The sequence below is a fragment of the Oratosquilla oratoria genome, chromosome 25, assembly GCF_046742065.1.
Source record: "Oratosquilla oratoria isolate Oo_2021 chromosome 25, ASM4674206v1, whole genome shotgun sequence".
NCBI lineage: Eukaryota > Metazoa > Arthropoda > Malacostraca > Stomatopoda > Squillidae > Oratosquilla > Oratosquilla oratoria.
In genome coordinates this window covers 741191-768727 of record NC_134801.1, presented here as the reverse complement: position 1 = coordinate 768727, position 27537 = coordinate 741191, and the positions used below count along the sequence as shown (strand labels likewise).

The window sequence follows — 27537 nt, the reverse complement described above, 5'->3', positions numbered from 1 at the left end:
GAAGTGGTGATAGTGGAGAGACTTGGACCACAACATGAGTGGCCATTAGGACGTATTGTTAAACTATACCCAGATGAAGAAGATAATGTACGCATTGTAGATGTGTTGTGCAACGGGATTATTAGTAGAAGAACCCTGGACAAACTAGTTCCCTTGGAAATTCATTCTCAAGAGCTAACACCCTTAACAGGTGGAGAATCCATTGGTGAGGATGAGACACCTTCAGCACGTCCTATGAGACAAGCAGCTCGAAGGGCAATTAGATTAAGGCAATCCCTGATTGACAATGCGCAATTGTAATTAGATGTGCTCCTTTGCCGCCCGGAGGGTGTCGGGAATAAATCCCGACAGAGGCATTTTTTTGAGTAAATAGACTATTATTACATATCAATATAGACATCTGTGGTTACGGCCTCAGTTAATTTAGTGAATTGATAGCTGTAGAATTAGGATTAAGATTGAAATACAGCAATTAAGCTTAATCAAGCTGTATGAAATTTGTATTCTAGAAACTTAGTATATGAAAACATGCATAACAGATTATACAGTATTACTTTTTCCATTTAGATAGAGTGGCCTATCATTTTTGTTTCTATATACGAAAATATTATATAAAGCATTTTGTAAGGACTCGACACCCCTTAGTTACCACAGGAATGTCGAGTTACCGATATGTCATTTTCATTATTTATCATTTTATTTACCACTTGGTATTCTCCTTCTTGAGTATTGGTTCTGGTGCATTACCCAGCTATAGTTCCTATGCATGGGGATCATATAATACATGTATCGTGCAACATTTTCACTTCAGTTAAGGTGAAGTTGTACTTCCCATAGACCCTTGGCAACGAGAGGCCAAAGGTCACTAGGCGTTCGGCACGAAGAGAGGCCCCTCTGGCGCCAAAACAGGCTGTGTTTGCGTGGTTGAGTACAAGTTGAGGACAAGACAAGTCCGAGACAAGAAATGTAATTGACCAAAGTGTTAGTGATTAGTGACTAGGGGATGATATGAATTCACCCCAATCACAGACCTCATATAAATCATGTGTGAAGTGCATATACGACGAAGCGTGTCTTAAACCAGTGAGGGAATTCTGTGAGAGAACCATTCCCCTCAGCAGACCTATATCCTTTCCCATCCCCATACTCACCCTCCATGCCACGCCCGAAGTTCGTTACGCACATCACCGTCATTAACCAGAACAAAGACGAAGAAGATTTCCAAGTGGCCCCAAGGCCACGGTTAGTCACAAATTTAGTTCAATGAAATATTCAAACCAATATGAATAATGGAAATAATTACATATTCATAAAGATACATGATGCTTTGTGATGCCATTATACGTTTCAGGGTTCGATGAGTTCCCTGCTGTTCACAGGTACGTAGTTTTGTAGTGTTGAAAGTTGTATACAAAGTTCACGCAGAGTATCCCAGTATCTCGGTGGGACGGTCACCTAGATTAACTTATACCGTCAACATTCGTATTAAAAGAGATGGGAAATCTGTTGGAAGTCATAATGTTCTCCACAATTGTGATGGTGCTCAATTTTTGTCTCATCATCCTATGTGTTACAAAGATTTTAGTAATATTAGCAAAACTATAACAATGCTTATGTGTCATATGTGTACTGACTGGTATTACTCATGATTGTCTCTCCCCCCCTCCCTACGTATGTTGTTTGTGTGACAGTGTAGAATAACAATCTAATGAGGACCACAATGGAAATAAGCGTGCATGTTTTTTTGTGTTGTCCTCGGCAATTTACAATTATCATTTCGAACTGTGTTCTTGTTATTATCCGCACTTCATGTATATTGATCCTTTGCCAAATAAAGTCTATCTACTACTACTACTACTACTACTACTACTACTACTACATAAAAATTACAAGATCTGGACAGAGAGGCTATACAGCCTGTGCCCAGTATTCACCTAAGTAATAATATTTAATAACTTATCAAATTATTGTAATGGAAAACAGACATGATTTCTTTTTCTTTTGCTCTCCGTTGTAATTAGCATTTAATTACCCTTCTTGGTAGTCAGATACTCTAGCGCTTTTGTCGTCGAAATAATTTCCCGCCAAATATTGTTTACATTCTAAAAACGGCCTAAGAGATTATCTTCGGATCTTGATGTGCAATGGCTTGCATTAACAGGTAAATAATAATCTTCAGACTGATGAATTGATGTAGGATATAACCGATATATTTTTGGTAATTATATTCTGGTAGGCCATAATTGCTAACAATACTGAATATTCAATATTGTTCTTTATTGGGTGATTTTGCATGATAATCATGCAAAATCACCCAAATTCGGGAAAGAACATCATACATGTAATCGTCTGGCACCTTCCGCAGGAACCTGTCCAGTTCGTGTTTGAAGCTGTCCACTGAGCATTTAGTTTTCTCTCACCTCTTTTGGGAGGGGAGGTCGTTGAAGATTTTTGGACCTTCATGGCCTAAGCTGTGCCAGTAGTGTCTTAATCCTTTCCGGGGCTCTTGATGGGAGAGTTTGTCTCTCATACTTATGCCCATGCCTTACACTGTGGTATGGCTTGATTGTTGAGGGAGTAAAGATTTTGGTAAATACACAAACTCTAAACCACTGGACTGGTCCAGTTTTATTAAGATTTTGAATACTTGGGCTTTCCAGTTTTAATAGAATTTGGATTACATGGGCTTTATGGATTAACAAATTCCCTGAGCATGTCAAAAACAATGTGGAACATCTCCGTCATAACAAATTTGCCTTTTCATGGCAACTATTAAGTTGTCAATTTAGAGATGATGATCATCATCAGTACAATCCAAACCCCTGGCCCAATTGTCATGCAACTTGGCATGTGAAGGTTTTATGGGTCAACAAATCATCTGAGCATGTCAAAAACAATGCAGGACCTTCCTTTTATACTATTCTTAATTACTAAAACTTAATTACTTGTTCACTCTATCCTACGACATGACAAACAAGAGCATACAGGATGAATTTCAATGCTAGCAATTCATTAACACTGGCGGCCTTGCAGAGAGCTGCTTCTCAAGCGGCTGAGTGAGGCCTGAAAACATCACTACAGATACAGATATCATGTTGCCATGGCAAATATTGTCAATTTAGAGATAATAATCCATAAAATCCAAACCCCTGGCCCAATTGACATACAACTTGGCATGTGAAGGTTTTATGGGTCTGCAAATCATCTGAGCTTGTCAAAAACAATGCAGGACCTTCCTTTTATACTATTCTTACTAACACCTATCATGTTGCCATGTCAACTATTGTAAATTTAGAGATAATCATCCATAAATCCAAACCCCTGGCACAATTGACATACAACTTAGCATATGAAGGTTTTATGGATCAAGAGATCACCTGAGCATGTCAAAAATAATGTAGAACCTTCCTTTTATACTATTCTTACTAATACCTATCATGTTGCCATGGCAGCTATTGTCAATTTATAATCCGTAAAATCCAAACACCTGGCCCAGTTGACATGCAACTTGACATATGACAACAAATCATCTGAGCATGTCAAAAACAATGCAGGACCTTTCTTTTTTACTATTATTACTAACACCTATCATGTTGCCATGGCAACTATTGTCAATTGAGAGATAATCATCCATAAAATCCAAACCCCTGGCCCAATTATCATGCAACTTGGCATATGAATGTTTTATGGGTCAACAAATCACCTGAGCATGTCAAAAACAATGTAGGACCTTTCTTTTATACAATTCTTACTAAACCCCTGGCCCAATTGACATACAACTTGGCATGTGAAGCTATTATGGGTCAGCAAATCACCTGAGCATGTCAAAAACAATGTAGGTCCTTCCTTTTATACTATTCTTACTAACACCAATAATTCTGCCATGGCAATTATTGTCAATTTAGAGATAATCATCCATAAAATCCCAACCCCTGGCCCAATCGACATGCAACTTGGCATATGAAGGTTTTATTCAACAAATCACCTGAGCATGTCAAAATCAATGTAGGACATTCCTTTTGTGCTATTCTTACTAACACCTTTCATGTTGCCATGGCAACTATTGTTAATTTAGAGATAATCTGTAAAATCCAAACCCCTGGCCCAATTGACATGCAACTTTGCATGTGAACGTTTTATTGGTCAACAAATCACCTGAGCATGTCAAAAACAATGTATGACTTTCCTTTTATACTAGTCTTACTAACACCTATCATGTAACATGTTCCATCAATGTAATTAGCTAGGTCAACATGAAAATGGAATTCCTGATATTTGAGCTGAAGTAGTTCTCATGGGATGCAATAAGTCGCTATGAGTATAATGCAATTTGAATTATCCATCTAGCTGTCCTAGTTCTCGAGATATTGCATTTTGAATGGAATTAAATCGGGCCTATTTTGTCCCAGGAAATCGGGCCGAAATGTGCGGTCTGACTAATCGCCGATCAAACGTAAACAATGACGGTTTTTACTGACAGGCACAATTTTATATAAAAATTTAGCATATGGTTGCATTATTTGACCTATTTTCTTTAAGATGTGTGATTTCCATGTAATTTGATCGTAGAATTACATTTTTATCCTCTGCAAAATTACCCACCACAGCTACGAATACTGTCAAATTACATAAAAATCACACATTTTAAAGAAAATAGTTTGAATAATTCAACTATATGCAAGCTATTACACTAATAACACAATAGTAACAAACTTAATAGTGTAGTTTGATCCATACCACCAGTGATCATAGATAGCAGGCAGGACGAATTGTAGCTGTGGTCCGTAATATTACGGAGGATAAAAACGTAAATAGGGGCATTCTACGTGAAGTGTACACACCCTCCTGACAGCTCGGTCACACAATCTTAGGAAATTGATATCATTTGTTGGTTATGATGAATAAAGTTCACATACCAAGTATGAGGCCTACCAGGTCATTGAGGTCATATCTATGGCCAGGTCAATTTGGAGTCAAACTGATTGACCCTAAACATTTGATAAGTCATAACTTTGGCCAGAATGAACTAATCTGAACGATTTTGGTACCAAAATGTTCAGGAAAGAGAGATCTTTCAAATGAGTGAAAGCACAACGTTCTTGGGACAATTTTGCCATGATGACCTTATTTTGAACTCTGACCTTTGACCCTAGCCAAATTTCAACTTTGATCAGCCTAATTTTTTTTCTTGAATTAGCTCTGTTTATCCTCTGTAGCCCCAGAAGAAATAAAAATGGGATCTCCATGGGTTTTGAAAATATGGGTATTTATGTACCAACATAAATGTTATGGGTGCGGGAGTCGCAGCCCAGAACTTTTACACCTGCAGCGCCATTGTCGGTGATACACCTGCAGTGCTATTGTCGGTCTACCGACATAAACATTTAGCTTGGACAGCATGCTGCACAAGCCATTGAAGCCAGCCAAGACTCAATCAAGAGGTACAGTGTATAACTTATCATCATACTTATTTACAGACTATTACCGCTAATGCTAGCCTACAAAATTTTGTGTTGTGTGAAATAAAGGAAAGAACATGATATTGTGTTGCATTTTGGTATTAAGAAACAGCTATATTGATATATTGATCCAAAGATAAAAGACAACAAAAAAATAGTGGTTTATTAGAAAAAAAAATGGTTTAAACCATTGGTTTCACTTGGTTTAAACCAATCCACCCTGATTGGCACTTTTAAATATAGCTGTATAACTGAAATTACATATGCTATTGTGATTGTTGAGTGTATGATGCGTTCAGTTGTATGGACTTGCAGTTGCAATTGCAACATTATAATTGTGATGTGCTAATGACTGGAGAGCAGTGAAGTTGCAGAGAGAGAAAATGCATTTGTGTGTGCTGCTACTGCAGGCTGGTGCAAAGGATTGGTAAACTGGGAGTCGTGTTGCAGTGTTTGGTGAAGGTGCAAAATCCCGGACGGTGTATTTGTGATGTGGCGCAGCCAACTGGGGACTGCGCAGATCAAATGGACAATCAGCATCATAGCGTCCGTGACGTAGACAGACTTGGGACGGAAGGTTATTTATTCACGGGAATGTTTGATGCGTCTTTATTGCAGATCCGATCCATCACGCAGGATGGACCCAAAGGAATTTCGATAGTTACGGTGGAATGATGAAAACTGGAAATGGGACTGTAGTTACTAAAGGCTAAAAGCTACACATGATATAAAAGTATTTCCAAGGATCCACTAGTACACTCTAACCTAATATATAAAGGGTTTTACTACTTACTGAGTTGAATACGGAGAGGGGTGTGTACAACTTTCGAGTTTAGAACCAGACTGGCGCCTAGATGTGTGACGTGACATCACAACGGCAACCGGTCTCACACACCTTCTTAATTCTAATTCTTAAAGTGAACATTGTACAAATAATGCGATGTTATCTTGCAACACAGCTTGCAGACAACTTACAAGGTGGGATTTTTCGAACAGAAGAGGCCTCTGCTCGAAATATACTTAAAATTAAAGCATTACAAAAAACAAAATTGAAAACCTCTTCCGAGGGGAAACGAGCCTTACGACAAAAAATATGTAAACATGGGGATACACGGACATATAAAAAAGCCCCGTTACCTCTCGTAACGGCACACTCCCTTCCTAATTTTCTAGGGGGAAATTACAAAATCTATTGACATAACAGTACAAGCTCAGAAATGGGTCTTACATATTCATGAGCCTTGTTGTTTACCAAAACTCTTACTTGGACTTTCCTGACTAAACCATCCTTGCTAGGGAATACTTTAATTACAATACCCAAGGGCCACTGTCCTTGGGGACACTCTTGAATTTTCACCAACACTACATCATCCCCCTTTACATTTGGAGAGGAATTAACCCACTTTCTTCTAGGTTGCAAGGAGGAAAGATACTCTTTCTTCCATCTCTTCCAGAATTCCTCAGCAAGGTGATGTACATGCTTCCATTGTGTTTTGTATACTGCCTTAATATCTATCTCTTCAGGAAGAGTTACAGGAATATCAGTTTTCTGAGTGAGAAGGATAGATGGAGACAAAACGAAAGGACTACTAGGGTCCGATGAAACAGGAACTAAAGGTCTGGAATTCACGATCTTACATACCTCCGCAAAGAAGGTTACTAACACCTCATGTGTTAATGCCTTGGGGTGATGGTTAGTCAGTATTACATTCATGATGTTGCGGACTATCCCAACCATACGCTCCCATGCTCCACCCATGTGAGAAGCATGAGGAGGGTTAAACAACCAAGTGCAGCCTTGACTTGACAAGAAACTATTGACATCACCACCTTCATCGGTAATGGCAAGCAAGTTCAGTGCTTTGACGGCACCTACAAAGTTCGTGCCTCTGTCAGAACGCATCAGTTTAACTGGGCCACGAATACAGATGAATCTCTTTAAGGCATTAATGAAAGAAGAAGTACTCAATTCTTCTACAGTCTCTATATGGATAGCTCTGGAAACAAGACAGGTTAACAAACGCCCCATCTTTTACTTTCGAGGAAGGAACTTCTAGTGTGCCATGTTTTTATATGCCAGGGGCCAAAGAGGTCAACTCCTACATAAGAAAATGGCAGATTGGGAGTAAGTCTGTCAATGGGCAAGTCTCCCATCTTCTGAACACATACCCTACCTCTTACCCTTTTACAGGTGACGCATTTAGAAATGACCTTAGAGATGGTACGTTTCCCTCCCAAAATCCAGAAACCACCTGTACGGATGGCTCCCTCTGTAATCACTCTACCTTGGTGGTGCACTGTCTCATGGTAGTGACGGATCAACAATAAGCCTAAGTGGGATTCCTTTGGAATAATAATAGGCCTTGCAAGCATACCAAGTACATCGCTGCCTTGACTCAACCTGCCTCCTACACGAAGTAGGCCCTTCTGTTCTAAATAAGGAGACAGAGATGCAATGGGACTGGAAGGAGATAAACAAACTTCACTTTGCAATTTAGTCGTGGCAGACGAGAAATAATCCTTTTGGTATATCTGAACAATGAGATCAGCTGCATCTTCTAGTTGATCGGGCGACTTATGTTTGTTGCACATATGCCAACCTGAACAACACTTGTTACCTTGTTTGAAAGAACGGGCTATATGCTTAAGGAGAGCTACCGCTCTTACAAGTCTCCTCCAACAGGAGAAATTAGAGAACCTCTGAGCTAATGACACAACTGCAGGTTCTACATTGCTCTTGTTTACACTAACAAGGGGTTCAGACTCAATTGTGTAGTCTGATACCTTCACTTCTTTATCTGTCTCAGGGCTTACAAGAGGAAAACTTCCACGGGTGGATACAACATCCTCAAATAAGCATGAGGGACCTGACAACCATTCACTCTGATTTAGGTCGGTTATTTCGAGACCACGGGTAGCCAGGTCTGCTGGATTACAATCCGTAGGTACATAATGCCATTGGGTAGGTTCGGTGGACGACCTAATGTGGTCTACTCTGTTACTTACGTAGACATGAAATCTACGCCTTTCATTATGAATATATCCTAAGACAATCATGCTGTCAGAATAGAAATGCCTTGCGTCTAAGGTTTTGTCTAAGCAATCTGTGATGGAATTACTGAGATTAACTGCCATCACTGCAGCACACAACTCTAACCTGGGAATAGTATGACCATGGTTGGGAGCTACTTTAGCCTGTCCCCTCACAAAACACACCTGGTAGCTTTTGGTATCACTAAAAACTTTAAGATATGATACAGCTCCTACTGCTACTCTGGAGGCATCTGAAAAGGTATGAAGCTCTATCCTGTGAGCTTGAGACAAAGAAATACTAGCGAACTGACGATTGATGCTTATTTCCTTGAGGTTCCTTAAGGACGTTAGCCATCTGGACCATTTGGTGTGGATCTTAACTGGTATGGGTTCATCCCAACCACACTTTAGATTGGTTATCTCTCTCAGGAGTAGTTTTCCCACTATTATTACTGGAGCTAAGAACCCCATGGGGTCAAACAGACTGTTTACAACAGACAGTATTCCTCTTTTTGTCGAAGGCTTGTCTGAATCCATGAATCTGTATGCAAAAACATCTTTTTGGATATCCCATAAGAGGCCTAGGCTAGACTGCATAGGCATAGTCAGAAGTTAGGTTCAGCTCCTGGAGGTTATCAGCCAGCTCACTGGTGGCAAACTTTTCCAGCACTTCCTTACTGTTGGAAGTGATCTTGTGCAAGCGCAAGCGTCCTCCTTCTTGGAGTGCTGACTTAGAGTCTTGGATTAACTTGTAAGCAGTCTCTGCATCTAGCAGAGATGCTAACCCATCATCCACGTAGAAATTGTTCTCTATGAAATAACGAACTTCAGGAGAGGCATTTTCTACCGACTTACGCAAGCCATAGGTGGCAATGGCGGGAGATGGAGTGTTTCCAAAGACATGAACAGTCATCCTATACTCAATCAACTTTTGATCAGGGTCGTTATCCTTGTACCAGAAGAATCTGAGGTAATCTCTGCTCAGTCTTCACTTTGAAATTGTAGAACATCTGTTCTACATCAGCTGCCACTGCTACAGCTTCCTGACGGAAACGCAGAAGAATCCCGAGAATGCTGTTTGTCATATCAGGACCTGACATCAGCATATCATTTAGGGAGAACTCTCTGGATTTGGCAGAAGAGTCGAACACAACCCTGATCTTGTCAGGTTTCTTAGGGTGGTATACCCCAAACAAGGGAAGATACCAGCACTTCTGATCAGACTTTAATGGTGGTGCAACCTCAGCGTGCCCACGATCTAACATCTTTTGCATGAAGGCCATCATATGCTGACGTTTTTCCGGCTTTGTGCTGAGGCTACGATGGAGAGACAGTGTGCGGTGCCACACAAAGTCTCTATTATTACTGGTGGCTACAACATTAGGACGGAAAGGCAGTGGCACGACCCAATGGCTACTTTGATCCTTGCGGAACTCTGAGTTCATGACATCTAAGAACTTCCTGTCTTCAATCGACAGGGCAGTCTTGTCATCATCTTTGGTTACTTTGAACAAATCATCCTTTACTTCAGAGACATGAATCTGGTTACCACATGGTGCGACTATAGAGGGACGTCTATCATGTACAAAGGATGTTTTGAAACTGCTAATGACAGAAGGCATACAAGTGCCATGGAGACACACTTCCCCTATGATTGCCCATCCCAGACTGGTCTGTTGAGCTAGAGGGGCATTGACAGGTCCGATTCTCTGGTCAAAAATGTAATGGGCTGAAGGTACATCTCGACCAATGATGAGAAGAATCTCAGCCTCAGGGACTAGAGGCGGAATACATTCAGCCAGGTCGGACAGATGGGGATAGCCGCGAGCTATGGCAGGAGTGGGTATCTCTTCTCTCACATTCGGAATGCTGTCACACTCCACTAGCAGAGGGACATGTACCTCATGTGAGTTATGCCACGACACGATGGTGTAATTTTTGGTGGTGCGCCCAGAAGCGCCCGTTACACCTGCACAGGTAGCTAGACGATATGAAACCCGTTTGCTCTGCTTGTCAAACAAATTGAAAAACTCAGACCTTGCTAAAGAGCAATTGCACTGATCGTCTAGGATGGCATAACACCACACCCCGAGCTCTGGCTTACTTTGAGGATAAACTTTCACCAAGAAGGTCTTGGCACAGGACTTACTCATGGAGGTGGGGTTACTGCATATCAAGGTACACTTTGAATTGACAGCAGCGTCCTCCCTTCCATGAGTCTTTACTACAGGAGTAAGAACATTGGGAAGCGACACTTGGTTGACTACATGGGCGCGAGGTGTCTTATCTTGAGCAGCCTCCCTTCCTTGCTGTGTTACAGCTTGAATGGAATTTCCTTTTTGTCTGGGTCCATCGTAGTGTAAGGCAGCCACGTGACTGGAGGCCTTACAGAGCTTGCAGAACAGTCTTTCCTTGCAGCTGGAGGAAGGATGGTTATGCTTACAACACTTAAAGCATATACCTTTATCACTTAAGAAATCTTTCATTTCGCTGACAGACAGGGTACGGAAGGCCCTGCAGAAATTCAAATCATGCACCTCGGCATTATGGAAAATACAGAACCTCTCTTTTTCTGCCTTTCCTTGATCGGTGGAACTAGCAGTGTTAACTGACCTGTCAGCAACCGCGATCGTCTTACTACCACTGGACAGTGTGGTGTCGGTCTTCCTCACGTGTACTTGGGGAAACTTAGAGGAATGTGGCTTCTCTACTTTCATAAACCTGTCACCCGGGTCATGAAAGGCGAAACATGGATTATTCTTGACCTTTGCCATCTCCTTCACAAACTCTACAAAGAATGTGAAGGGTGGATACGGTACATTGTAGGTGGTCATGTAATTCGAGGCCTTGCCAACCCACTTCTCTTGTAAACAGGATGGGAGTTTATTGACAATAAGATTGATGCCTGAATAGGTATCATAATAGGCAAAGGGAGTACTGTAGACCGGGTCTGCCTTCAAAGCTTCTATATGGAACAGGATGTCACACAGGTCAAATAACTTGGAGGTATCTTTAGGTGCTAGCCGAGGAAAGACGGCTAACTTCTTTTTAATCGAAGTCTCAATGATCCCAGGGGCAGCAAACCTATCATTTAAGCGTTCCCAGATTCTATTGCACGCCCTGTTTGGATCATTTGCGTTGGAGGCTCTGGTCGCACGGGCCCATCTTTTCGATTCAGGCCCTAGGTGCTTAACTAACAGATCCATTTCCTCCTTGCGTGAGATATTCAACTCTCGCACGACTTCGCTGAAACTCTCTCTCCAGACAGCATAATTTTCAGGAGTGTCATCAAAATTAGACAGTCTGCCAAGAAGTAATTCCTTCCGCATGAGGAACTTAGTTACATCAACACAATTAGAGGGTGTTCCCGACCCATGACACGTACTACAAGGAGGTTTTACTACAGGTTGGGACACAGAAACTACAGGTTGGGACACAGAAAAGCTATGATTAGCAATGGGTTGCTGTGCAAGTTGCACAGGCTTCACGTTGGCTTCCTCACTGCGAGGTTCAACACTGGATGGAATACTGTTCACAGGCTGTGAGGCAACTCTGGGATCAGAACAGGGCTTGAAAACAGGACTTTCAGGGTTCAAGCCTACCGGATCTTTCTGACTAGCGGAAACATCAACTATACCACCCTGCTGTTCCACATATAGCTGGGTGCGGGTAGCAACTGTTTCTTTTAGTTGGTCCCATTCACTGCATGTTTCCCAATCATTGTCGGCTCCTAAGTGCCTAAGTTCGGCTTAGGCTACTTCCAACTCCTTTTGCTGTGCCATAACTTTGAACTTGGCCAGCATTTCAGCCTCTTCTCTTGACCTTTGAGCTTCCTTGTCAGCCTTTTCTTTTGCCCTTTGAGCTTCCTTTTCAGCCCTTTCCTTCATAAGCTGACCTTGCTCGGCAAACTTGACTCTAATACGAGCGGCCTCCACCTTGGCTCGTTGCCTCCTCGCAACACTAACACTGGTGCTACTGGAACGACCTGACCTAACCGACTTTCTCGAACTGCCCTTCATGGAAGGGGGTACACTAAACTCAGAGTGGTCGGCGAGGGATAAAGGAACTTGACTGGACTTCGGGTCATCTTGTAAAAACGGTTCAGTGTGGTGTTCCTCTTCCGTGACTTCAACTGAGGAAGAGGATGCATAAGTACTGATTGCCTGACGAAAAGATGCCTGAAAATCCCTGTCTTCATTCTTTACTAATTCAGCACGAGCCAGACTTTCTGAAGTACGTTCACGCGTTAAATATTCCAGATACTTTTTTACAGTATCCTGGTACACAGCGTGGGCTTGGTACAACCAAGGACTACGATTCGGGTCCTCTAATAAGGCCTGTACTCCATCTCTACTCGCCTTTACCCTTTTTTCATATTGGTCAGACGCTCTCTGAAAACCCTCTTGCCCTTCGGCAGTTAGGGTCCTGAGTCTACCAGAGACAGGTCCTTCATCTATACTGTGGGTGGAAGACATATTGCCTAGCGAGAGAAACAGTGACAGACAAAGTAAACGATAAGGAAGGCAAGGAAAAAACTCAACTTGAACGAGAACCACGGAGTACATTACCACACTCCTAACTATACGACTATTTGGGTAGACAACAACAGATTAAACCCTACATTTGGTTCAATCTAAAAATGCACATTAATCGCATGCTTATATTAACATATGACAGGATTTTAGGCAAGGTAGCTTTGCCTTCAAAAGGAAAAAACATGCTTACATAAATACGATGGAAAAATGGTGTTACGTAAACAACACTGGTGAACTCGACGCCCGTACATTGCTGCCACATCGACCTTTGGGCCGATACGATTACCAAGACTACACAAAATCACTACACTTAATTTCCCGCATCGGCCACTACACTTAATTTCCCGCATCGGCCACTACACTTAATTTCCCGCATCAGCAACTTCACAAAACTACGCAAACACTTGCAATTTTGCTACGCGGAACACTAGCGACACTTGATTGTCGCTTGTTGTGGTGACGACGAGGCGAATCTAGACTTGGCAACGGCGTGCAGGGCGTGGTCTGGTTATATCCTCTTCTTTTATGCTCCTTTCATCTCTAACTACGCTCTGCTACCACTCATTTTCATTGTGGCGCAGCCAACTGGGGACTGCGCAGATCAAATGGACAATCAGCATCATAGCGTCCGTGACGTAGACAGACTTGGGACGGAAGGTTATTTATTCACGGGAATGTTTGATGCGTCTTTATTGCAGATCCGATCCATCACGCAGGATGGACCCAAAGGAATTTCGATAGTTACGGTGGAATGATGAAAACTGGAAATGGGACTGTAGTTACTAAAGGCTAAAAGCTACACATGATATAAAAGTATTTCCAAGGATCCACTAGTACACTCTAACCTAATATATAAAGGGTTTTACTACTTACTGAGTTGAATACGGAGAGGGGTGTGTACAACTTTCGAGTTTAGAACCAGACTGGCGCCTAGATGTGTGACGTGACATCACAACGGCAACCGGTCTCACACACCTTCTTAATTCTAATTCTTAAAGTGAACATTGTACAAATAATGCGATGTTATCTTGCAACACAGCTTGCAGACAACTTACAAGGTGGGATTTTTCGAACAGAAGAGGCCTCTGCTCGAAATATACTTAAAATTAAAGCATTACAAAAAACAAAATTGAAAACCTCTTCCGAGGGGAAACGAGCCTTACGACAAAAAATATGTAAACATGGGGATACACGGACATATAAAAAAGCCCCGTTACCTCTCGTAACGGCACATGTGAGTTGTTTATTCAGTATGAGCGTTTTGGTGCTTGTTTTACAGTTTTTGTGTTATCAAGCGTTTGTCAGATTCTGTTTGAATTTATAACATTACAGAAGCATACTACAAGTTGCTTCTGTCTTAAATTTGTATAAGGTAATTTCAAATAATATTCTTTATATTATTTATAAACCGTCAATTTTTGCTTTTTGGATCTTTTCAGACTCATCTTCATAAGATGGCAAATCAAAAGTACTGCAGAGATCCACTAAAGATCCATAAATCCCTGCAAAAGAAAGATCTAAGAAATGTTTCTTCTCAGCTTTTGCACAAGTTCTCATCTTTTCTTAGCAAGGGTGATAAGCTTTGTTCTGTTTGTAGGAAGAGGCTTGCACAGTTATCAATTGAGGAAATCACTTCAGAGGAGTCTCAAAGTCCAGTATTTGAAGTGGAGCTGAATGTGATGAATAACCAAGAAGAGGATTCAGACGTTGTGGAAGGAGAAGTTGAAGTTTAATTACTGAACAAGTCATTGTCTTATATCGGTGAGAGCCCCTTTTATAAAAGCATCCGACTTACATGGATGAGAAAAGGTTGAAAGTTGAAGAATCTTTTAAGAGAAAGCTGGATTTGGTAGCTGGTAGTAGTTCAGGAAAACAAGATGTGCCACAAAGGTGTAATGTCAACTGTATGCCAGAAATCATCCTGTCTTTAAAGGATAAGTATCAACAATCAAGCCGTACTGATCAAATCAGAATTCTAACCATATTTGCAACCAGTATGAGTATTAGAAAACCGATGAATGAGTTCGATTGCTCTCAGAGAATGGCCGTACAAGCACACCATATACTAAAGGAGAAAGGAATGTTAGCTTCACCTAACCCTAAGCTGGGCAGAGTGCTTTCTGAGGAAGTAAAATCTTTAGTCCTTGAATATTATCGCAGTGATGACACAAGTCGAGTTTTATCAGGAAAGAAGGATTGTCTAGTCGTGCGAACTGAAGGAGAAAAGCAGGTATTACAGAAACGACTTGTTTTCAACAATTTGAAGGAACTTCATCGCAGTACCCTGAGGCAAAAGTATCATTCTCAAAATTTGCTATGCTACAGCCACGTGAGTGTGTTCTTGCATCAAAATGTAAAATTGATGGTGGTTGGATCCAAGATGTCTGATATCACCGATGTACCTTCTTACCATCACCTACTTGCCTCTGTTGTATGTAATCCAGCCCGTCCAGCATGCTACATGAGATCGTGCGAGTACTGTCCACCTGTAGATCACTTAATGGCAAAACTATTGGAATTTTATGAACAGGAGAATGTGGATACTATTGAATTCAAACAGTGGACGTCAACTGATAGATCTGAGCTAGTAACCATGGTATTATCCCTTCATGATTTCATGGATAGATTTTGTGATCGTGTCGAAACTTTGGTGCAACATGATTTTGTTGCAAAATCACAAGCACAGTACTTGGAAACTGTGAAAAACAATATTGCAGATGGTGAATTTGTAGTAATTGGTGATTTTTCAGAGAACTATTCATTTGTAATACAAGATGCAGCCCAGGGATATCATTGGAATTGCGCACAGGCAACAATACATCCTTGGGTGTTTTATCACATGACAGATGGAAAACTCTGTCATGACTCATACACCATAATTTCAGAGTGTAACATCCATGATAATGTGTCAGTGCATCTATTTCAGTGAATGCTGATAGAGTATCTGAAATCAGCTTTCAAAACAGTAAAGAAAATTTACTACTTTTCAGACGGATGTGCTGCACAGTATAAAAACTGTAAATTTTTCCAGAATCTTTGCTGGCATAAAGAGGAATATGGCATAGAAGCAGAGTGGCATTTTTTTGCCACAAGTCATGGGAAAGGCCCATCAAATGGCGTAGGGGGAACTATCAAAAGGGAGGCAGCTAAAGAGAGCTTGAGAAGACCCTATGACAAGCAGATTGTATCACCAAGAGATTTGTTTGTATTTGCTGAAACTCTTGGGAATATGAAACTCAAGAGGAACATGAAAAAGAGGAAGAACGATTGAAAAGCAGACCACCAACCAGAACAATTCCAGGCACACAAAAACTTCATTCATTTATTCCAATATCAAAGGAGACTCTCCAAGTTCGCCCATTTAGTTTCTGTGACACTTTTAGATTAGAATCAATAACAAAAAATATTTCTTGTCCAGTGTTCAATGGAAAACTTGCAGGCTATGTCACTGTGATTACATTTCTGAAGCTTTTCCAGAATCACAAGAAGTGAACGTGAAATTTCTTCACCCGCATGGACCCTCTCCCAGTTTTTGCTTCCCTGAAATGGAAGATTCTTGTTTGATGGATATCTCTGACATTTTGTTGTCAGTAGAACCGAAAACTGCAACTGGAAGAACCTACATGATTAGCAAGAAGGAGTCTGATGCAACAAACAAAGTGATGACTCTTCTCAAATGAATACCTACTTTTTTTTTTTTTTGCTTTTGAATGCTTCCAATAATTTTGTTTTGCCTCTATTTTATTTTTCAGTATTAACCAAAATGTGTATATAACTGATTTAATGTTTTCGACATGTGCCAAATTTCTAAAATTGAATCAAATATATCCAATTACAGCTTCTTTATTCTTTTGGTATAGGTGTTACAAGTGCTTTGTTTCCAAGAAGTGGCAACCTAGAAAGGGGGAGAGGTCGTATTTGGAAAGACTGAAATATGATAAGTGTGTCAAGATAAATCATACACTCTGAAAACGACTATTTGCAAACACTATCTGATGTTATAAATGACCCCAGTAGTGACATAACTGAAAATACCACCCACCTGGTGGTACTTAAATGCCCATGAATTAAGTCTTTGGAGATCCCATTTTAATTTTTCCTGAAGTTATGAAAGATATAATGGAGCTAACATTAGAAACTTTTTAGCCAGATTGAAGCTGCAGTTTGGCCGGGGTCAAAGGTCAAAGAGTTCAAAACAAGGTCATCATGGCAAAATTGTCCCAGGAATGTCGTTCTTCCACTCATTTGATAGACCTCTCTTTCCTGAGCATTTTGGTACCAAAATCATTTAGGTCGGTCAATTATGGCCAAAGTTATGACCTCTCAAAGGTTTAGGGTCAACCAGTTTGACCCAAAATTCACCTTACCATAAAAATGGTCATAGGTGACCCAGAGCCATAAAAATTGGTATTTAATGTTTTCTCATCAGACTCGACCTGCTTGCAAAAAATTATCAAAATCGATGACCTAGTGCCAAGATTTTGCCAAAAAGTGTGTACACTTCATGTACACTCTTTGATCAAATTACATGAAAATCACACATTTTAAAGAAAGTAGTTCAAATAATTCAACTATAAGTCTATTACACTAATAACATAATACTAAGAAACTAAATAGAGTGAAGTTTGATCCATACCACCAGTGATAGATAAGATGGGGGGATGGATGTTGATGTTGCCATCTGATAATCCAACCCGATAGAAAAAAACCTAATTAAAACCCCCGATTTCTCAGCTCTACCATAACACGCTGCCTTTATTTTGGTATTAGAATAATCCGCGAGACTAGTAGTTTTCCTTTATTTTGGTTAGTTGCCACAACTCTGAATTTATTTTGCTCATTTTTTACGCTGAAACATAAACCAATTTTCAATTTACTGCTGAATGCAAGCCGCCATGTTTATCTTTTTGTTTTTACGTACCGACATGTAACTGATGATGTAATTGTTTGAAATTTACTACGATCATAGTAAATACACTTGCATAACATTTGTATGAATGAAATTTCCGGCGGTATGTAAATTTGGCTGTTTGCATGGCGTGCGCATAAAATGACGCGCTATTGTGCTCGTCATCGACGGTGGCGCCTCTGGTGGTGTTTGACCTACCTAATGTAATGTATGCACAATGTAATGTATACGCAGCTAAAAGAGCTCTACTATCACATTAAAAAGTGCATGTACAAGGGGGTGCTGAAAAGTTCCTGGCTTTAACCACTTCCATACAGTGACGCCTACTTAGGCATCATGAGGAGCAAACGGGTACGCGATGATGCCAACATCGGTGTCTTGATTATGTTTATTGTAGTCGTACCTGCATGACCCCCATACTCTCTGAACTGGCTTCATCATATTTTCTATGGTTATCAAAATTCACGGGTGAAAGAGAACGAGCAATTGAGCAGTGACTTTTTTATAATGCGAGTATTATGACGCAACATCGCACATCTGGCAGCTAATGCTGCCAGACATGCAATGTGTCCCGGAGTGAAGGGGTTAAGGGTATAGCGAAAGGGTAAAACTGTTACTTTTACAAGGGAGGTAGGACAACTATTTAGGAGAAGATAGGCAAAAAAAAAAGCATGATGGTATACAATACATCTTTTTCCTTTTTGCAGGTTCAACGCATGATACCAGCACCTACATTAGATTTTGGTAAAATTGAAGCATGGATGGTGATGAAGTACCTCTTCTTGCAAGACAAAGGGGTGGCGGAAATCCATGGCAAGATGAAGGACATCTTGAAGGATGACTGCCCATTATACTCTACAATGAAAATGTGGGTGTCAAGGTTTAGACTGGTCATTTAAGAGGTCACAGATGAACCCCAGTCAGGACGGCTAACTTCCAGAACCACAGAGGAGAAAGCCGACACTGTGCACATCATGATTCTTGAGGACCGCCGGATTTAAGCTAAAGTCATTGCTGAGAATATAGGGATTTCCTGTGAAAGAGTTGGCCACATCATCCACAGCATTCTGGACATGAGAAAGCTTTCCACAAAATGGGTGCCGAAATGCCTGAACGCAGATCAGAAACGCATCAGAGTGACAACATCAAAGGCAATTTTGGACCAATTTGCAGCGGGGATGGCCAATTTTATGGCTCGTTTAGTCACAATGGATGAAACTTGGCTTAATCACTATCATCCCCTGACCAAGCAGCAATCAATGGAGTGGTGACACAGCAGTTCACCACGTCCCAAGAAGGTTTGGACCCAGAAGTCAGCTGCAAAGGTACTGGCTTCAGTGTTCTGGGAAAGAGATGGAGTACATACGTATACATATATCAAAGGCTTTTTCCCCCTTACACGGGGGGTAGCCAAAAAGCAAAAGGCATAGAAACCACTCCCACCCATTCCATTTCCTATATTTCCACTCCCCTCCACCCTCCTCCCTCCCTCTTATCTTGGCACCTCCTGCATCCTGTCTACTGCCCTGGTCAGAAGCAGTCGCAAGACACAGCACATCCACAGCAAGGCTGCTTCATAAATTCACTGACCCCCCCTCTCCGTCCCCTCATGCAGAAAAGGAGAAGACGGGGAGAAATCCCTTCGGGCTGCGTCAAATTTTTTCTCATACATACTTCTTCACCCCTCATCTCCCAACCACTCCCCCTCATGCATCACAGCATCATCCCTTCTCCATTCACCCCTATCTTTCATCCTCTCCCGTCCTTCCTCCACAGACATTCCTCTCTTTTGTAATGCCCCTTTCACCACATCCATCCATCTCATCCTGAGACGCCCCCTCATAATCACTCTTTCCACCTCTGCCTTCCACACTTCTTTTACTAATCTTTCTTCACTCATTCTTTCCATGTGTCCAAACCATCCCAATACTCTTTCATCAACCCAATCTCCCAGTTCCCTTTCCACCCCAGTTCTCCTCACCTCCTCATTTCTTACCCTATCTAGCCTAGTAACCCATATCATACTTCTCAGACATTTCATCTCAAACACATTCAAACTCCTCTCTTCCTCTCTTATGTTCCACATTTCTGCCCTGTACAGTGCTGTTGGCACAATCACTCCTTCATATAACCTCCTCTTAGCATCCATTCCCAGATGTCTATTTCTCATTACACTCTTCAATCCACCTAGGCATTTACTCACTTCTCTCAATCTACATTCTACCTCCACTCCCACTCCTCCCTTTCCTGCCACATTTGCACCCAAGTATCTAAAACTATCCACTTCCTCCAGTCTTTCACCCTTTATGCTCACTTCCAGCCTGCTGTCACTCTCTCCCCTTGTACATCTCATCACCTTACTTTTGCCCACATTTATCTTCAGTTTCCTTCTTTCACACTTCTCAAACTCTGTCTCTAATTTCCTCAATCCCTCCTCTGATCCTTCTACAAGCGCAGTGTCATCAGCAAACAACAACTGGCTCACCTCCCACTTTTCTCCATTTTCTTTAACCATCTCTAACCCCTGACCCACTACCCTTGCATTCACCTCTCACACCACCCCATCCATGTAAAGATTGAACAGCCAGGGCGACATAACACATCCCTGACGAAGTCCCACCTTTACCTCAAACCCATTCACCCTCTCCATTTCTAATCCTAACACAAGCTCTACTACTCTAGTAAAAACTCTTGGCTGCTCTTAACAGCTTTCCTCCTATCCCATATATCTGCAGTACCTCCCACAGTGCCTTCCTGTCTACCCTGTCATAAGCCTTTTCCAGATCCATAAAAGCCCAAAAAACATCCTTACTTTTTCCTATAACTTTCTCACATATCTGTCTTACCACAAAAATCTGATCTACACAACCCCTACCTGTCCTAAACCCACACTGTTCCTCACCAATTACTCCCTCTGTTCCTCTCCTAATCCTCTCAATCAAGACCCTCCCATAACCATAAGCCTTCCCAACTACACTCAACAAGCTGGTCCCTCTGAAACTACTACACTCACACTTGTCCCCCTTTCCCTTGTAAAGCGGAACTATTCAGGCACTCCTCCAGACCTCTGACACTCTACCCTCTCTCAAACAAACATTAAATACCCTCACCAGCCAGTCCACCATAACTGTACCTCCTTTCTTCTGACATTCTGCATGGCATCCATCCAACCCGGGTGCCTTACCTGCTCTCATCATCTTAACCCCTTCCATACGGTGCCGCACACGTAGGCGTCATGGACTTAGATCTCAGTGGCAGCAGCCAATGCCAGCCGTACGACGTGTCGTAATAATACTCGCATCATAAAATATAGTCACCGCTTATATCGATCGTTCTCTCTTTCACCTGCGAATTTTGAATTCCACAGAGAATGGGATTCAGGGCACATTTGAGAGAATGTAAAAACACAGGGGCGACTACAATAAATATAATCAAGACGCCGATATGGCAGCCTCGCGAATACACTCGCTCCCCATGACACCTACGTGTGCGGCACCGTATGGAAGGGGTTAAGAGCTACTCTCACTTCATCCCTCCCTATTTCTCCTTCATTTTCCTCACCCATCACTCTCATTTTCTTAGTGCTTCCCACTGCAACTACCTTTCCCTCCCTATCCTCCTTCACATTTAGCAACTCCCTAAAATACTCTGCCCACCTTCCTCTCACTGCCTTCTCTTCCATTATCATCTCTCCATCTGCACCTTTTACCTTTTCTTCTCTACTTGATTTGTCTCCTCTTCCTCTTTTAATTTCCTTCCAAAACATCTTTTTATTACTCTTACCCCATTTCACATCTGCTCTCCCCTTTGCTTCCTTTATCTTATGCTTAACTTCCCTTCTCTTTACTTTGTACCTCTCGTGCGATTCCCCCATTCTAATTTGTAGCCAATCTATGAATGCCTGCTTCTTCTCTTCTACACCCTTCTTTGCTTCCTCATCCCACCACTCACTACCCTTCCTTCTATTTCCTCCTGCCCTCCTTGTTCCACACACCATCTTTTCACACCTTATGACTCCCTCCTTGAACCATCCCCATTCCTCCTCCACTCCTAGTTCTACTTTTTTTTTTTCTTTTCTCATTTAATCCCTTCCATATGGTGCCGCATACATAGGCGTAATGACATACTCTCTAAACTGTCTTCATCACGTTTTCTGTGGTTATCAAAATTCACAGGTGAAAGAGAGAACGATCAATATAAGCGGTGACTATATTTTATGATGCGAGTATTATTACGACACATCTGCCCACGAGATTTTGGCCCGTACTGAAGAGGTTAAGCAGTTCACTCTAAGTACCTCCCTACCTTCTGCCCTTTTTCCCTTTCTCCGCCTATTCTCCACTCTCAGTTTACCTTCCACCAGAAAATGATCAGATATTCCCCCACTCTCTCCCCTTAGGACATGTACATCCTTAACTCTTCCTACCATACTCTTGGTCACCACTATATAGTCCATTAACACTATCTACCACCCTTCTATCCACCACCCTCTCCCATGTGTACTTATGCTTGACTTTCTTCCTAAACACTGTATTTGCTATCATCAACTCTTTCAAGACACATCTCCATCAATTCTCCACTACGATTTTTACCTGGAACTCCATACTTCCCAATCACTTTGTCTATTGATTCACTTCCTACCCTAGCATTAAGGTCTCCCAATACAACTACATTGACATTTCTTCCTAATCCCCCTATGCACTCATTTATATCCAAAAAGCCTCCCTTTCCTCTACGCTCTTCTTGCTACCAGGCCCATACGCACTTACAAAAACCCACATCTCCCTTCCCAGCTTCACCTTCATCCACATCAACCTTGATGAAACCTCCTTCCACTCCACTACACGCTTACTTATCTCTTCACTTACTGATATAGCCACCCCTTCTCTCCCTAGTTCACTCTTCACTCCTGAGTACCTCCCAGCTACACCCCCAAACTCACACTCGCCCTTCCCTTTTATTTTAGTTTCACTCAAAGCCAGCACATCCATCTTTCTTCTCACAAACATACTGCCTATCTCTTCCCTTTTACTCTCATCTGTACCACATCCAGCTCATTAATAGACCCAAACCTTAGGTTACTGGTTGGAAAACTCCCAGATTCTCTTATGCCTTTACTTTTTTTTTAGGAATGTCCCCTTTTGGGGCTACAGGTAGCAGGACACCTAATCCCATCCCCCATACCATTTTTTGTCGCCTTTTACGACTCAAGTGGAAAGACTTGGTGGTAGCATTCTCTTCCCCCACCACAGAGTAGGCGAAAAAAGGAAATGAATATTCAGAGAAATGGTTCAGGACAGTAACAAGGGGTTGGGGGACAGCATAACGGAGGGACAGTCGTAGTATGAAAGTGTCATAATTTCTCTATGAACAGAGTTTTCCTCTATCACAGACAAAATGATGTGTGGCTCTGGTCCGTAGGGGTGCCCCATATAGACCGTAAACTATCAACTGCATGCTACTTTGCCACAATAACATGCAGCCAATACCCCAGACGGAGTACTCCTCATAAAATACCTGCCAAAGGGTTGCACCATCAATGCAGAATACTACATGACTATGTTGGATGAATTGCGTTAAGCTTTAAAGCGGAAACGCAGTGGAAAGCTGAGCCATGGTGCCCTCTTTTTGCAGGACAATTCACCAGCACACACAGCATATGAACCTCTACAGAAAATACGCGACTTTGGCTTCGAATTGGTAGGCCACCCGCCTTACTCCCCAGATCTGTCCCTCTCCGACTATCACCTCTTTCCACAACTGAAGAAACATCTCAAGGGAACGAAATTTCACTCCAATTCACAAGTGATCGCTGCTACAGAGGCCTTGTTGAAGGCTCAACCTTCTGAGTTCTTTTTTCAGGGCTTAGAAAAACTGAAGGGTGCTGTGTCTTGCGACACTGCTTCTGACCCAGGGCAGTGAACAAGGTGCAGGGATGACCAATCATCCAGGAGGTGCTCAGATGAGAGGGAGGGTGGAGGGGTGTGGAGTGTATTCAGGGATGGAATGGGTGGAAATTATTTTATGCCTTTCCCTTTTTGGCTACCTCCCTTGTAAGGGGGAAAAAGCCTTGGTATATGTATGTAGAAAAACTGAAGAACCGTTGTAATAAATTTGTGAATCTGAGAGGGGAATATGTTGAATAAAATCATAATTAACTAAGGGTAAGGGCTAAGGCACCCCATTGTATAGGTGCCTTAGCCCTTACCCTTAGATTGCCTCTCTGTACACTAACCAGGCAGTACTACAACTATCCTAAGACCTCAATTTATGTTGAAATTGGTGAATTAGTTTTAACACCAATATACTGAAATAGAAAAATGAATAAGGTATTTTTACTTTCAAAGAATTATTGCTAGATTTAGGAAAAGTAGAAAGCAGGAGGACCATAATGGCTTTCTGTACTATAGGAATCAGGTGAAATATTGGAAGGAAAAAGCCAAAGCTGATTATTGTACTAACATGGTGAACCAGAACAAACACAATCCAAGGAAGCCTTGGGAAACTCTGAAGACCCTAGAAGCTCACACTAAGCCCAGTAACAAAACAGACAGGATAGGACTCATGATAAACGGCCAGCTTAACTCTCATAGGAACACCATAGCCAACCAATTCAACTCCTTTTTCACAACCATAGCCACTAAACTAGTAAAATCCCTCCCAACGGATTCTGGGAAGTTTGGGCTGGGGTACGTTCAGGAGTACTATAAAGATAAGTCCACAAAGTGTTTCCAACTACATAAGTCCACTCAAGAAGAAGTGTTTAAATTACTGGTTAGCATAAGTGCCAATAAGGCTACAGGGTTAGACGACATGCCTGCAAGCCACAATTATAACTCCTCCAATAACCCACATAATAAATTTGTCTATCAGTTCAGGATTTATCCCAAGCGACATGAAAAGGGCTCAGGTAACACCTCTTTATAAGAAAAACGCAAAAACTGAGGCAGGTAACTACAGGCCTGTTTCAATTCTAGGTATTATTTCCAAGGTTTTTGAACGTATTGTTTACAATCAGATACCTACCTCAGGGAACGTAATCTATATATGCCATGCAATCTGGTTTTAGATCGAATTACTCAACAGACACCAGCTTAATATACCTTTACTATCTGATAAAACAGGAATGCGACAGAGGTAACTACATGGGTTTAGTCTTGTTGGATCTACAAAAGGCATTTGACACAGTGGACCATGATATTTTATTAAAAAAAACTTTAGGCATTAGGAGTGGCTAATATTGGCTGGTTCAAGTCCTACCTTACAGGTCGCAAACAACTTGTACAAGTAAATGGAGCCTGCTTAGGTGAAAGAGAGATAACTTGTGGTGTATCACAAGGTTAAATTCTAGGACTGCTACTGTATCTGGCCTATATTAACATGCCAGGTGCGGTGAACTCTAAGTTACTGCTATATGCAGATGACTCCGCACTAATTGTCTCAGATAGGGACCCAGTTGAAGTAGAGGAGGCACTGAGTGTTGAATTGTCATCAGTCCAGGACTGGCTCTTAGATAACAGTCTGTCTTTACACCTTGGTAAAACAGAAAGTATTGTCTTCGCATCAAAACCAAACTTCAGGAAACACCACGATATACAGGTCAGATGTGGGGATAATGTCTTGGAGTCAAAACAAGAGGTAACCTATCTTGGAATACCCTTAGATCAGTCCCTCTCAGGGAATGCTATAACGGATAAGATTGTATCCAAGTGTTCACATATAGTCAAATTTTTGTACAGAAAAGCCAGAAAATTTTATTTGGAAACAAGCTTCTGGTCTCAGCCTTGTTATAGCATCACTTTGATTACGCTTGTAGCTCTTGGTACAGTAGTCTGGACAGAAAGAAACAGTCATGGCTACAAGTTGCACAAAATAGATCATTAGATTCATGCTAAATTTACCTCAACGTAGTCACATTGGTATAGAAGAATTTAACAAACTAGGAATGTTACCTGTAAAATATTGTGTTCAGCAGCTGAAACTAAACCATGTTTACAATGTCGTTCATAATTCTGCTCCCTTATACGTGAGCTGTAATTTTACATTATCTGCTGAAAACTGAACCCGAAACAGTCAAGGGTCCTTTATTGTATCTCATGCAGGTCCCTTCACCAAAAACAGCTTTCACTTCACAGGTGCTCAACTATGGAACTCACTACCTGTGTCCATTAAAAAGTCAAATAGCAAGGTTACTTTTAAGAAAAAAGTCAAGGGCTACTATATGTCCCAGCTATGGATAGAGAACAGACATGATTTTATGCACTACTAGCTTAGTGAGGGATACCTGACTCCATGAGTAATACCATCCAAATCTGCGTTCACTCATAACTGGTCTGACCTCCCCCTTTTTTGTCCTTCAGAAGTTTAGTTTGGTTTAGTATAACAAGATGTTACAAATTGGTTTCTGCCTTTATTTTGCTAGTCATATGTGGGGTAGGGTCTGAGAACCGTTATGATCTGACCATAATACAAGCCTGGTCAATCAGGGCACCAGGCAACAAGGTAACTGGACTTTTTCCTCGTTCCCCTTGTTGTTTTTCTCATACGAGTACTGGTCCCCTGCACCCTACTTCTGGTACTTCAAGTTATAATGTACTACTTCCTAGTGCTCATACTAATTGACCACTCTATCCTGAGATACAGGTAAAATTGTAGAATTAATTAATAAGTGACCCTAGCTGCAATGTAGCATTCACTATAACATGTTGATACAGCTGTAGAATAATATAGTATGTCATTAATGGTATTACTCTGATATGGTATTCACTCGTACTATTTTGTTATCTTTTAGCATTATTTTGCTGTTCCTTAGCTTAATGCAATGTTCCCTATTGTGATGGTGCTAAATTTTTGGTCTCAATATCCTATGTGTTACGAAAATTTTAGTAATATTAGCATAACTATAACAATGTTTATGTGTCATATGTGTACTGACTGGTATTACTCATGACTGTCCCTGGTCCCCTTAACCCCCTACGGATGTTGTCTGTGTAACTTAGTGTAGAATAACAATCTAATGAGGACCACAATGGAAATAAGTGTACATGCTTTTTTGTGTTATCCTTGGCAATTGCAGTTATTATTTCGAACTATGTGTTCTTGTCATTATCTGCACTTCATGTATATTGATTCTTTGCCAAATAAATCTATTATTATTATAAAGAAGTTATTTTGTTTAATCATGTTATCTATAATCATGATAATGATCCCTTGACCATTTCTTGTGGCTCTTCATGACTTGAAGCCATCTGAAAAATATAATTTTCCTAGCGGCAAGACCTGACAATACAAAATGCATTTTCCAGGAGCTAATGCACAGCCGTGTCATTAACAACAATCTTGAAATCACTTATTTCCACAAAAAAAAAGCTAAAAGAACTACTATCACATTAAAGTGCATATATATGTGCCTTAGCCCTTACCTTTAGATTGCCTCAAGGTACACTAACCATAAACCAGGCAGTAATGCAACTATCCTAAGACCTAACCTAAATCTATGTTGAAATTGGTGAATTAATTTTAACACTAATTTACTGAAATAGAAAAATGATTAAAGTATTTTTACTTTCAAAGGAGTTATTTTGTTTAATCATGTTATCTA

At 41.2% G+C, this 27537-nt stretch overlaps 1 protein-coding gene across 4 annotated transcripts in view; it reads left to right on the top strand.

Moving 5' to 3' along the window:
• The first annotated feature begins 2080 nt into the window (after positions 1 to 2080).
• Positions 2081 to 27537, top strand: part of LOC143038802 (sister chromatid cohesion protein DCC1) — a 398731-nt gene continuing 373274 nt past the window's right edge. For 3 of the 4 annotated variants that reach the window (XM_076208343.1, XM_076208344.1, XM_076208340.1), the window contains exon 1: positions 2103 to 2161. Coding sequence is in view for 1 of the 4 variants with exons in the window: in XM_076208342.1 (XP_076064457.1) it covers positions 2145 to 2161 (17 nt within the window). In the remaining 3 variants the exon portion in view is untranslated. Of the gene's footprint in view, positions 2162 to 27537 lie in introns of all 4 variants that reach the window. The other variant, XM_076208342.1, reaches the window with a different exon arrangement.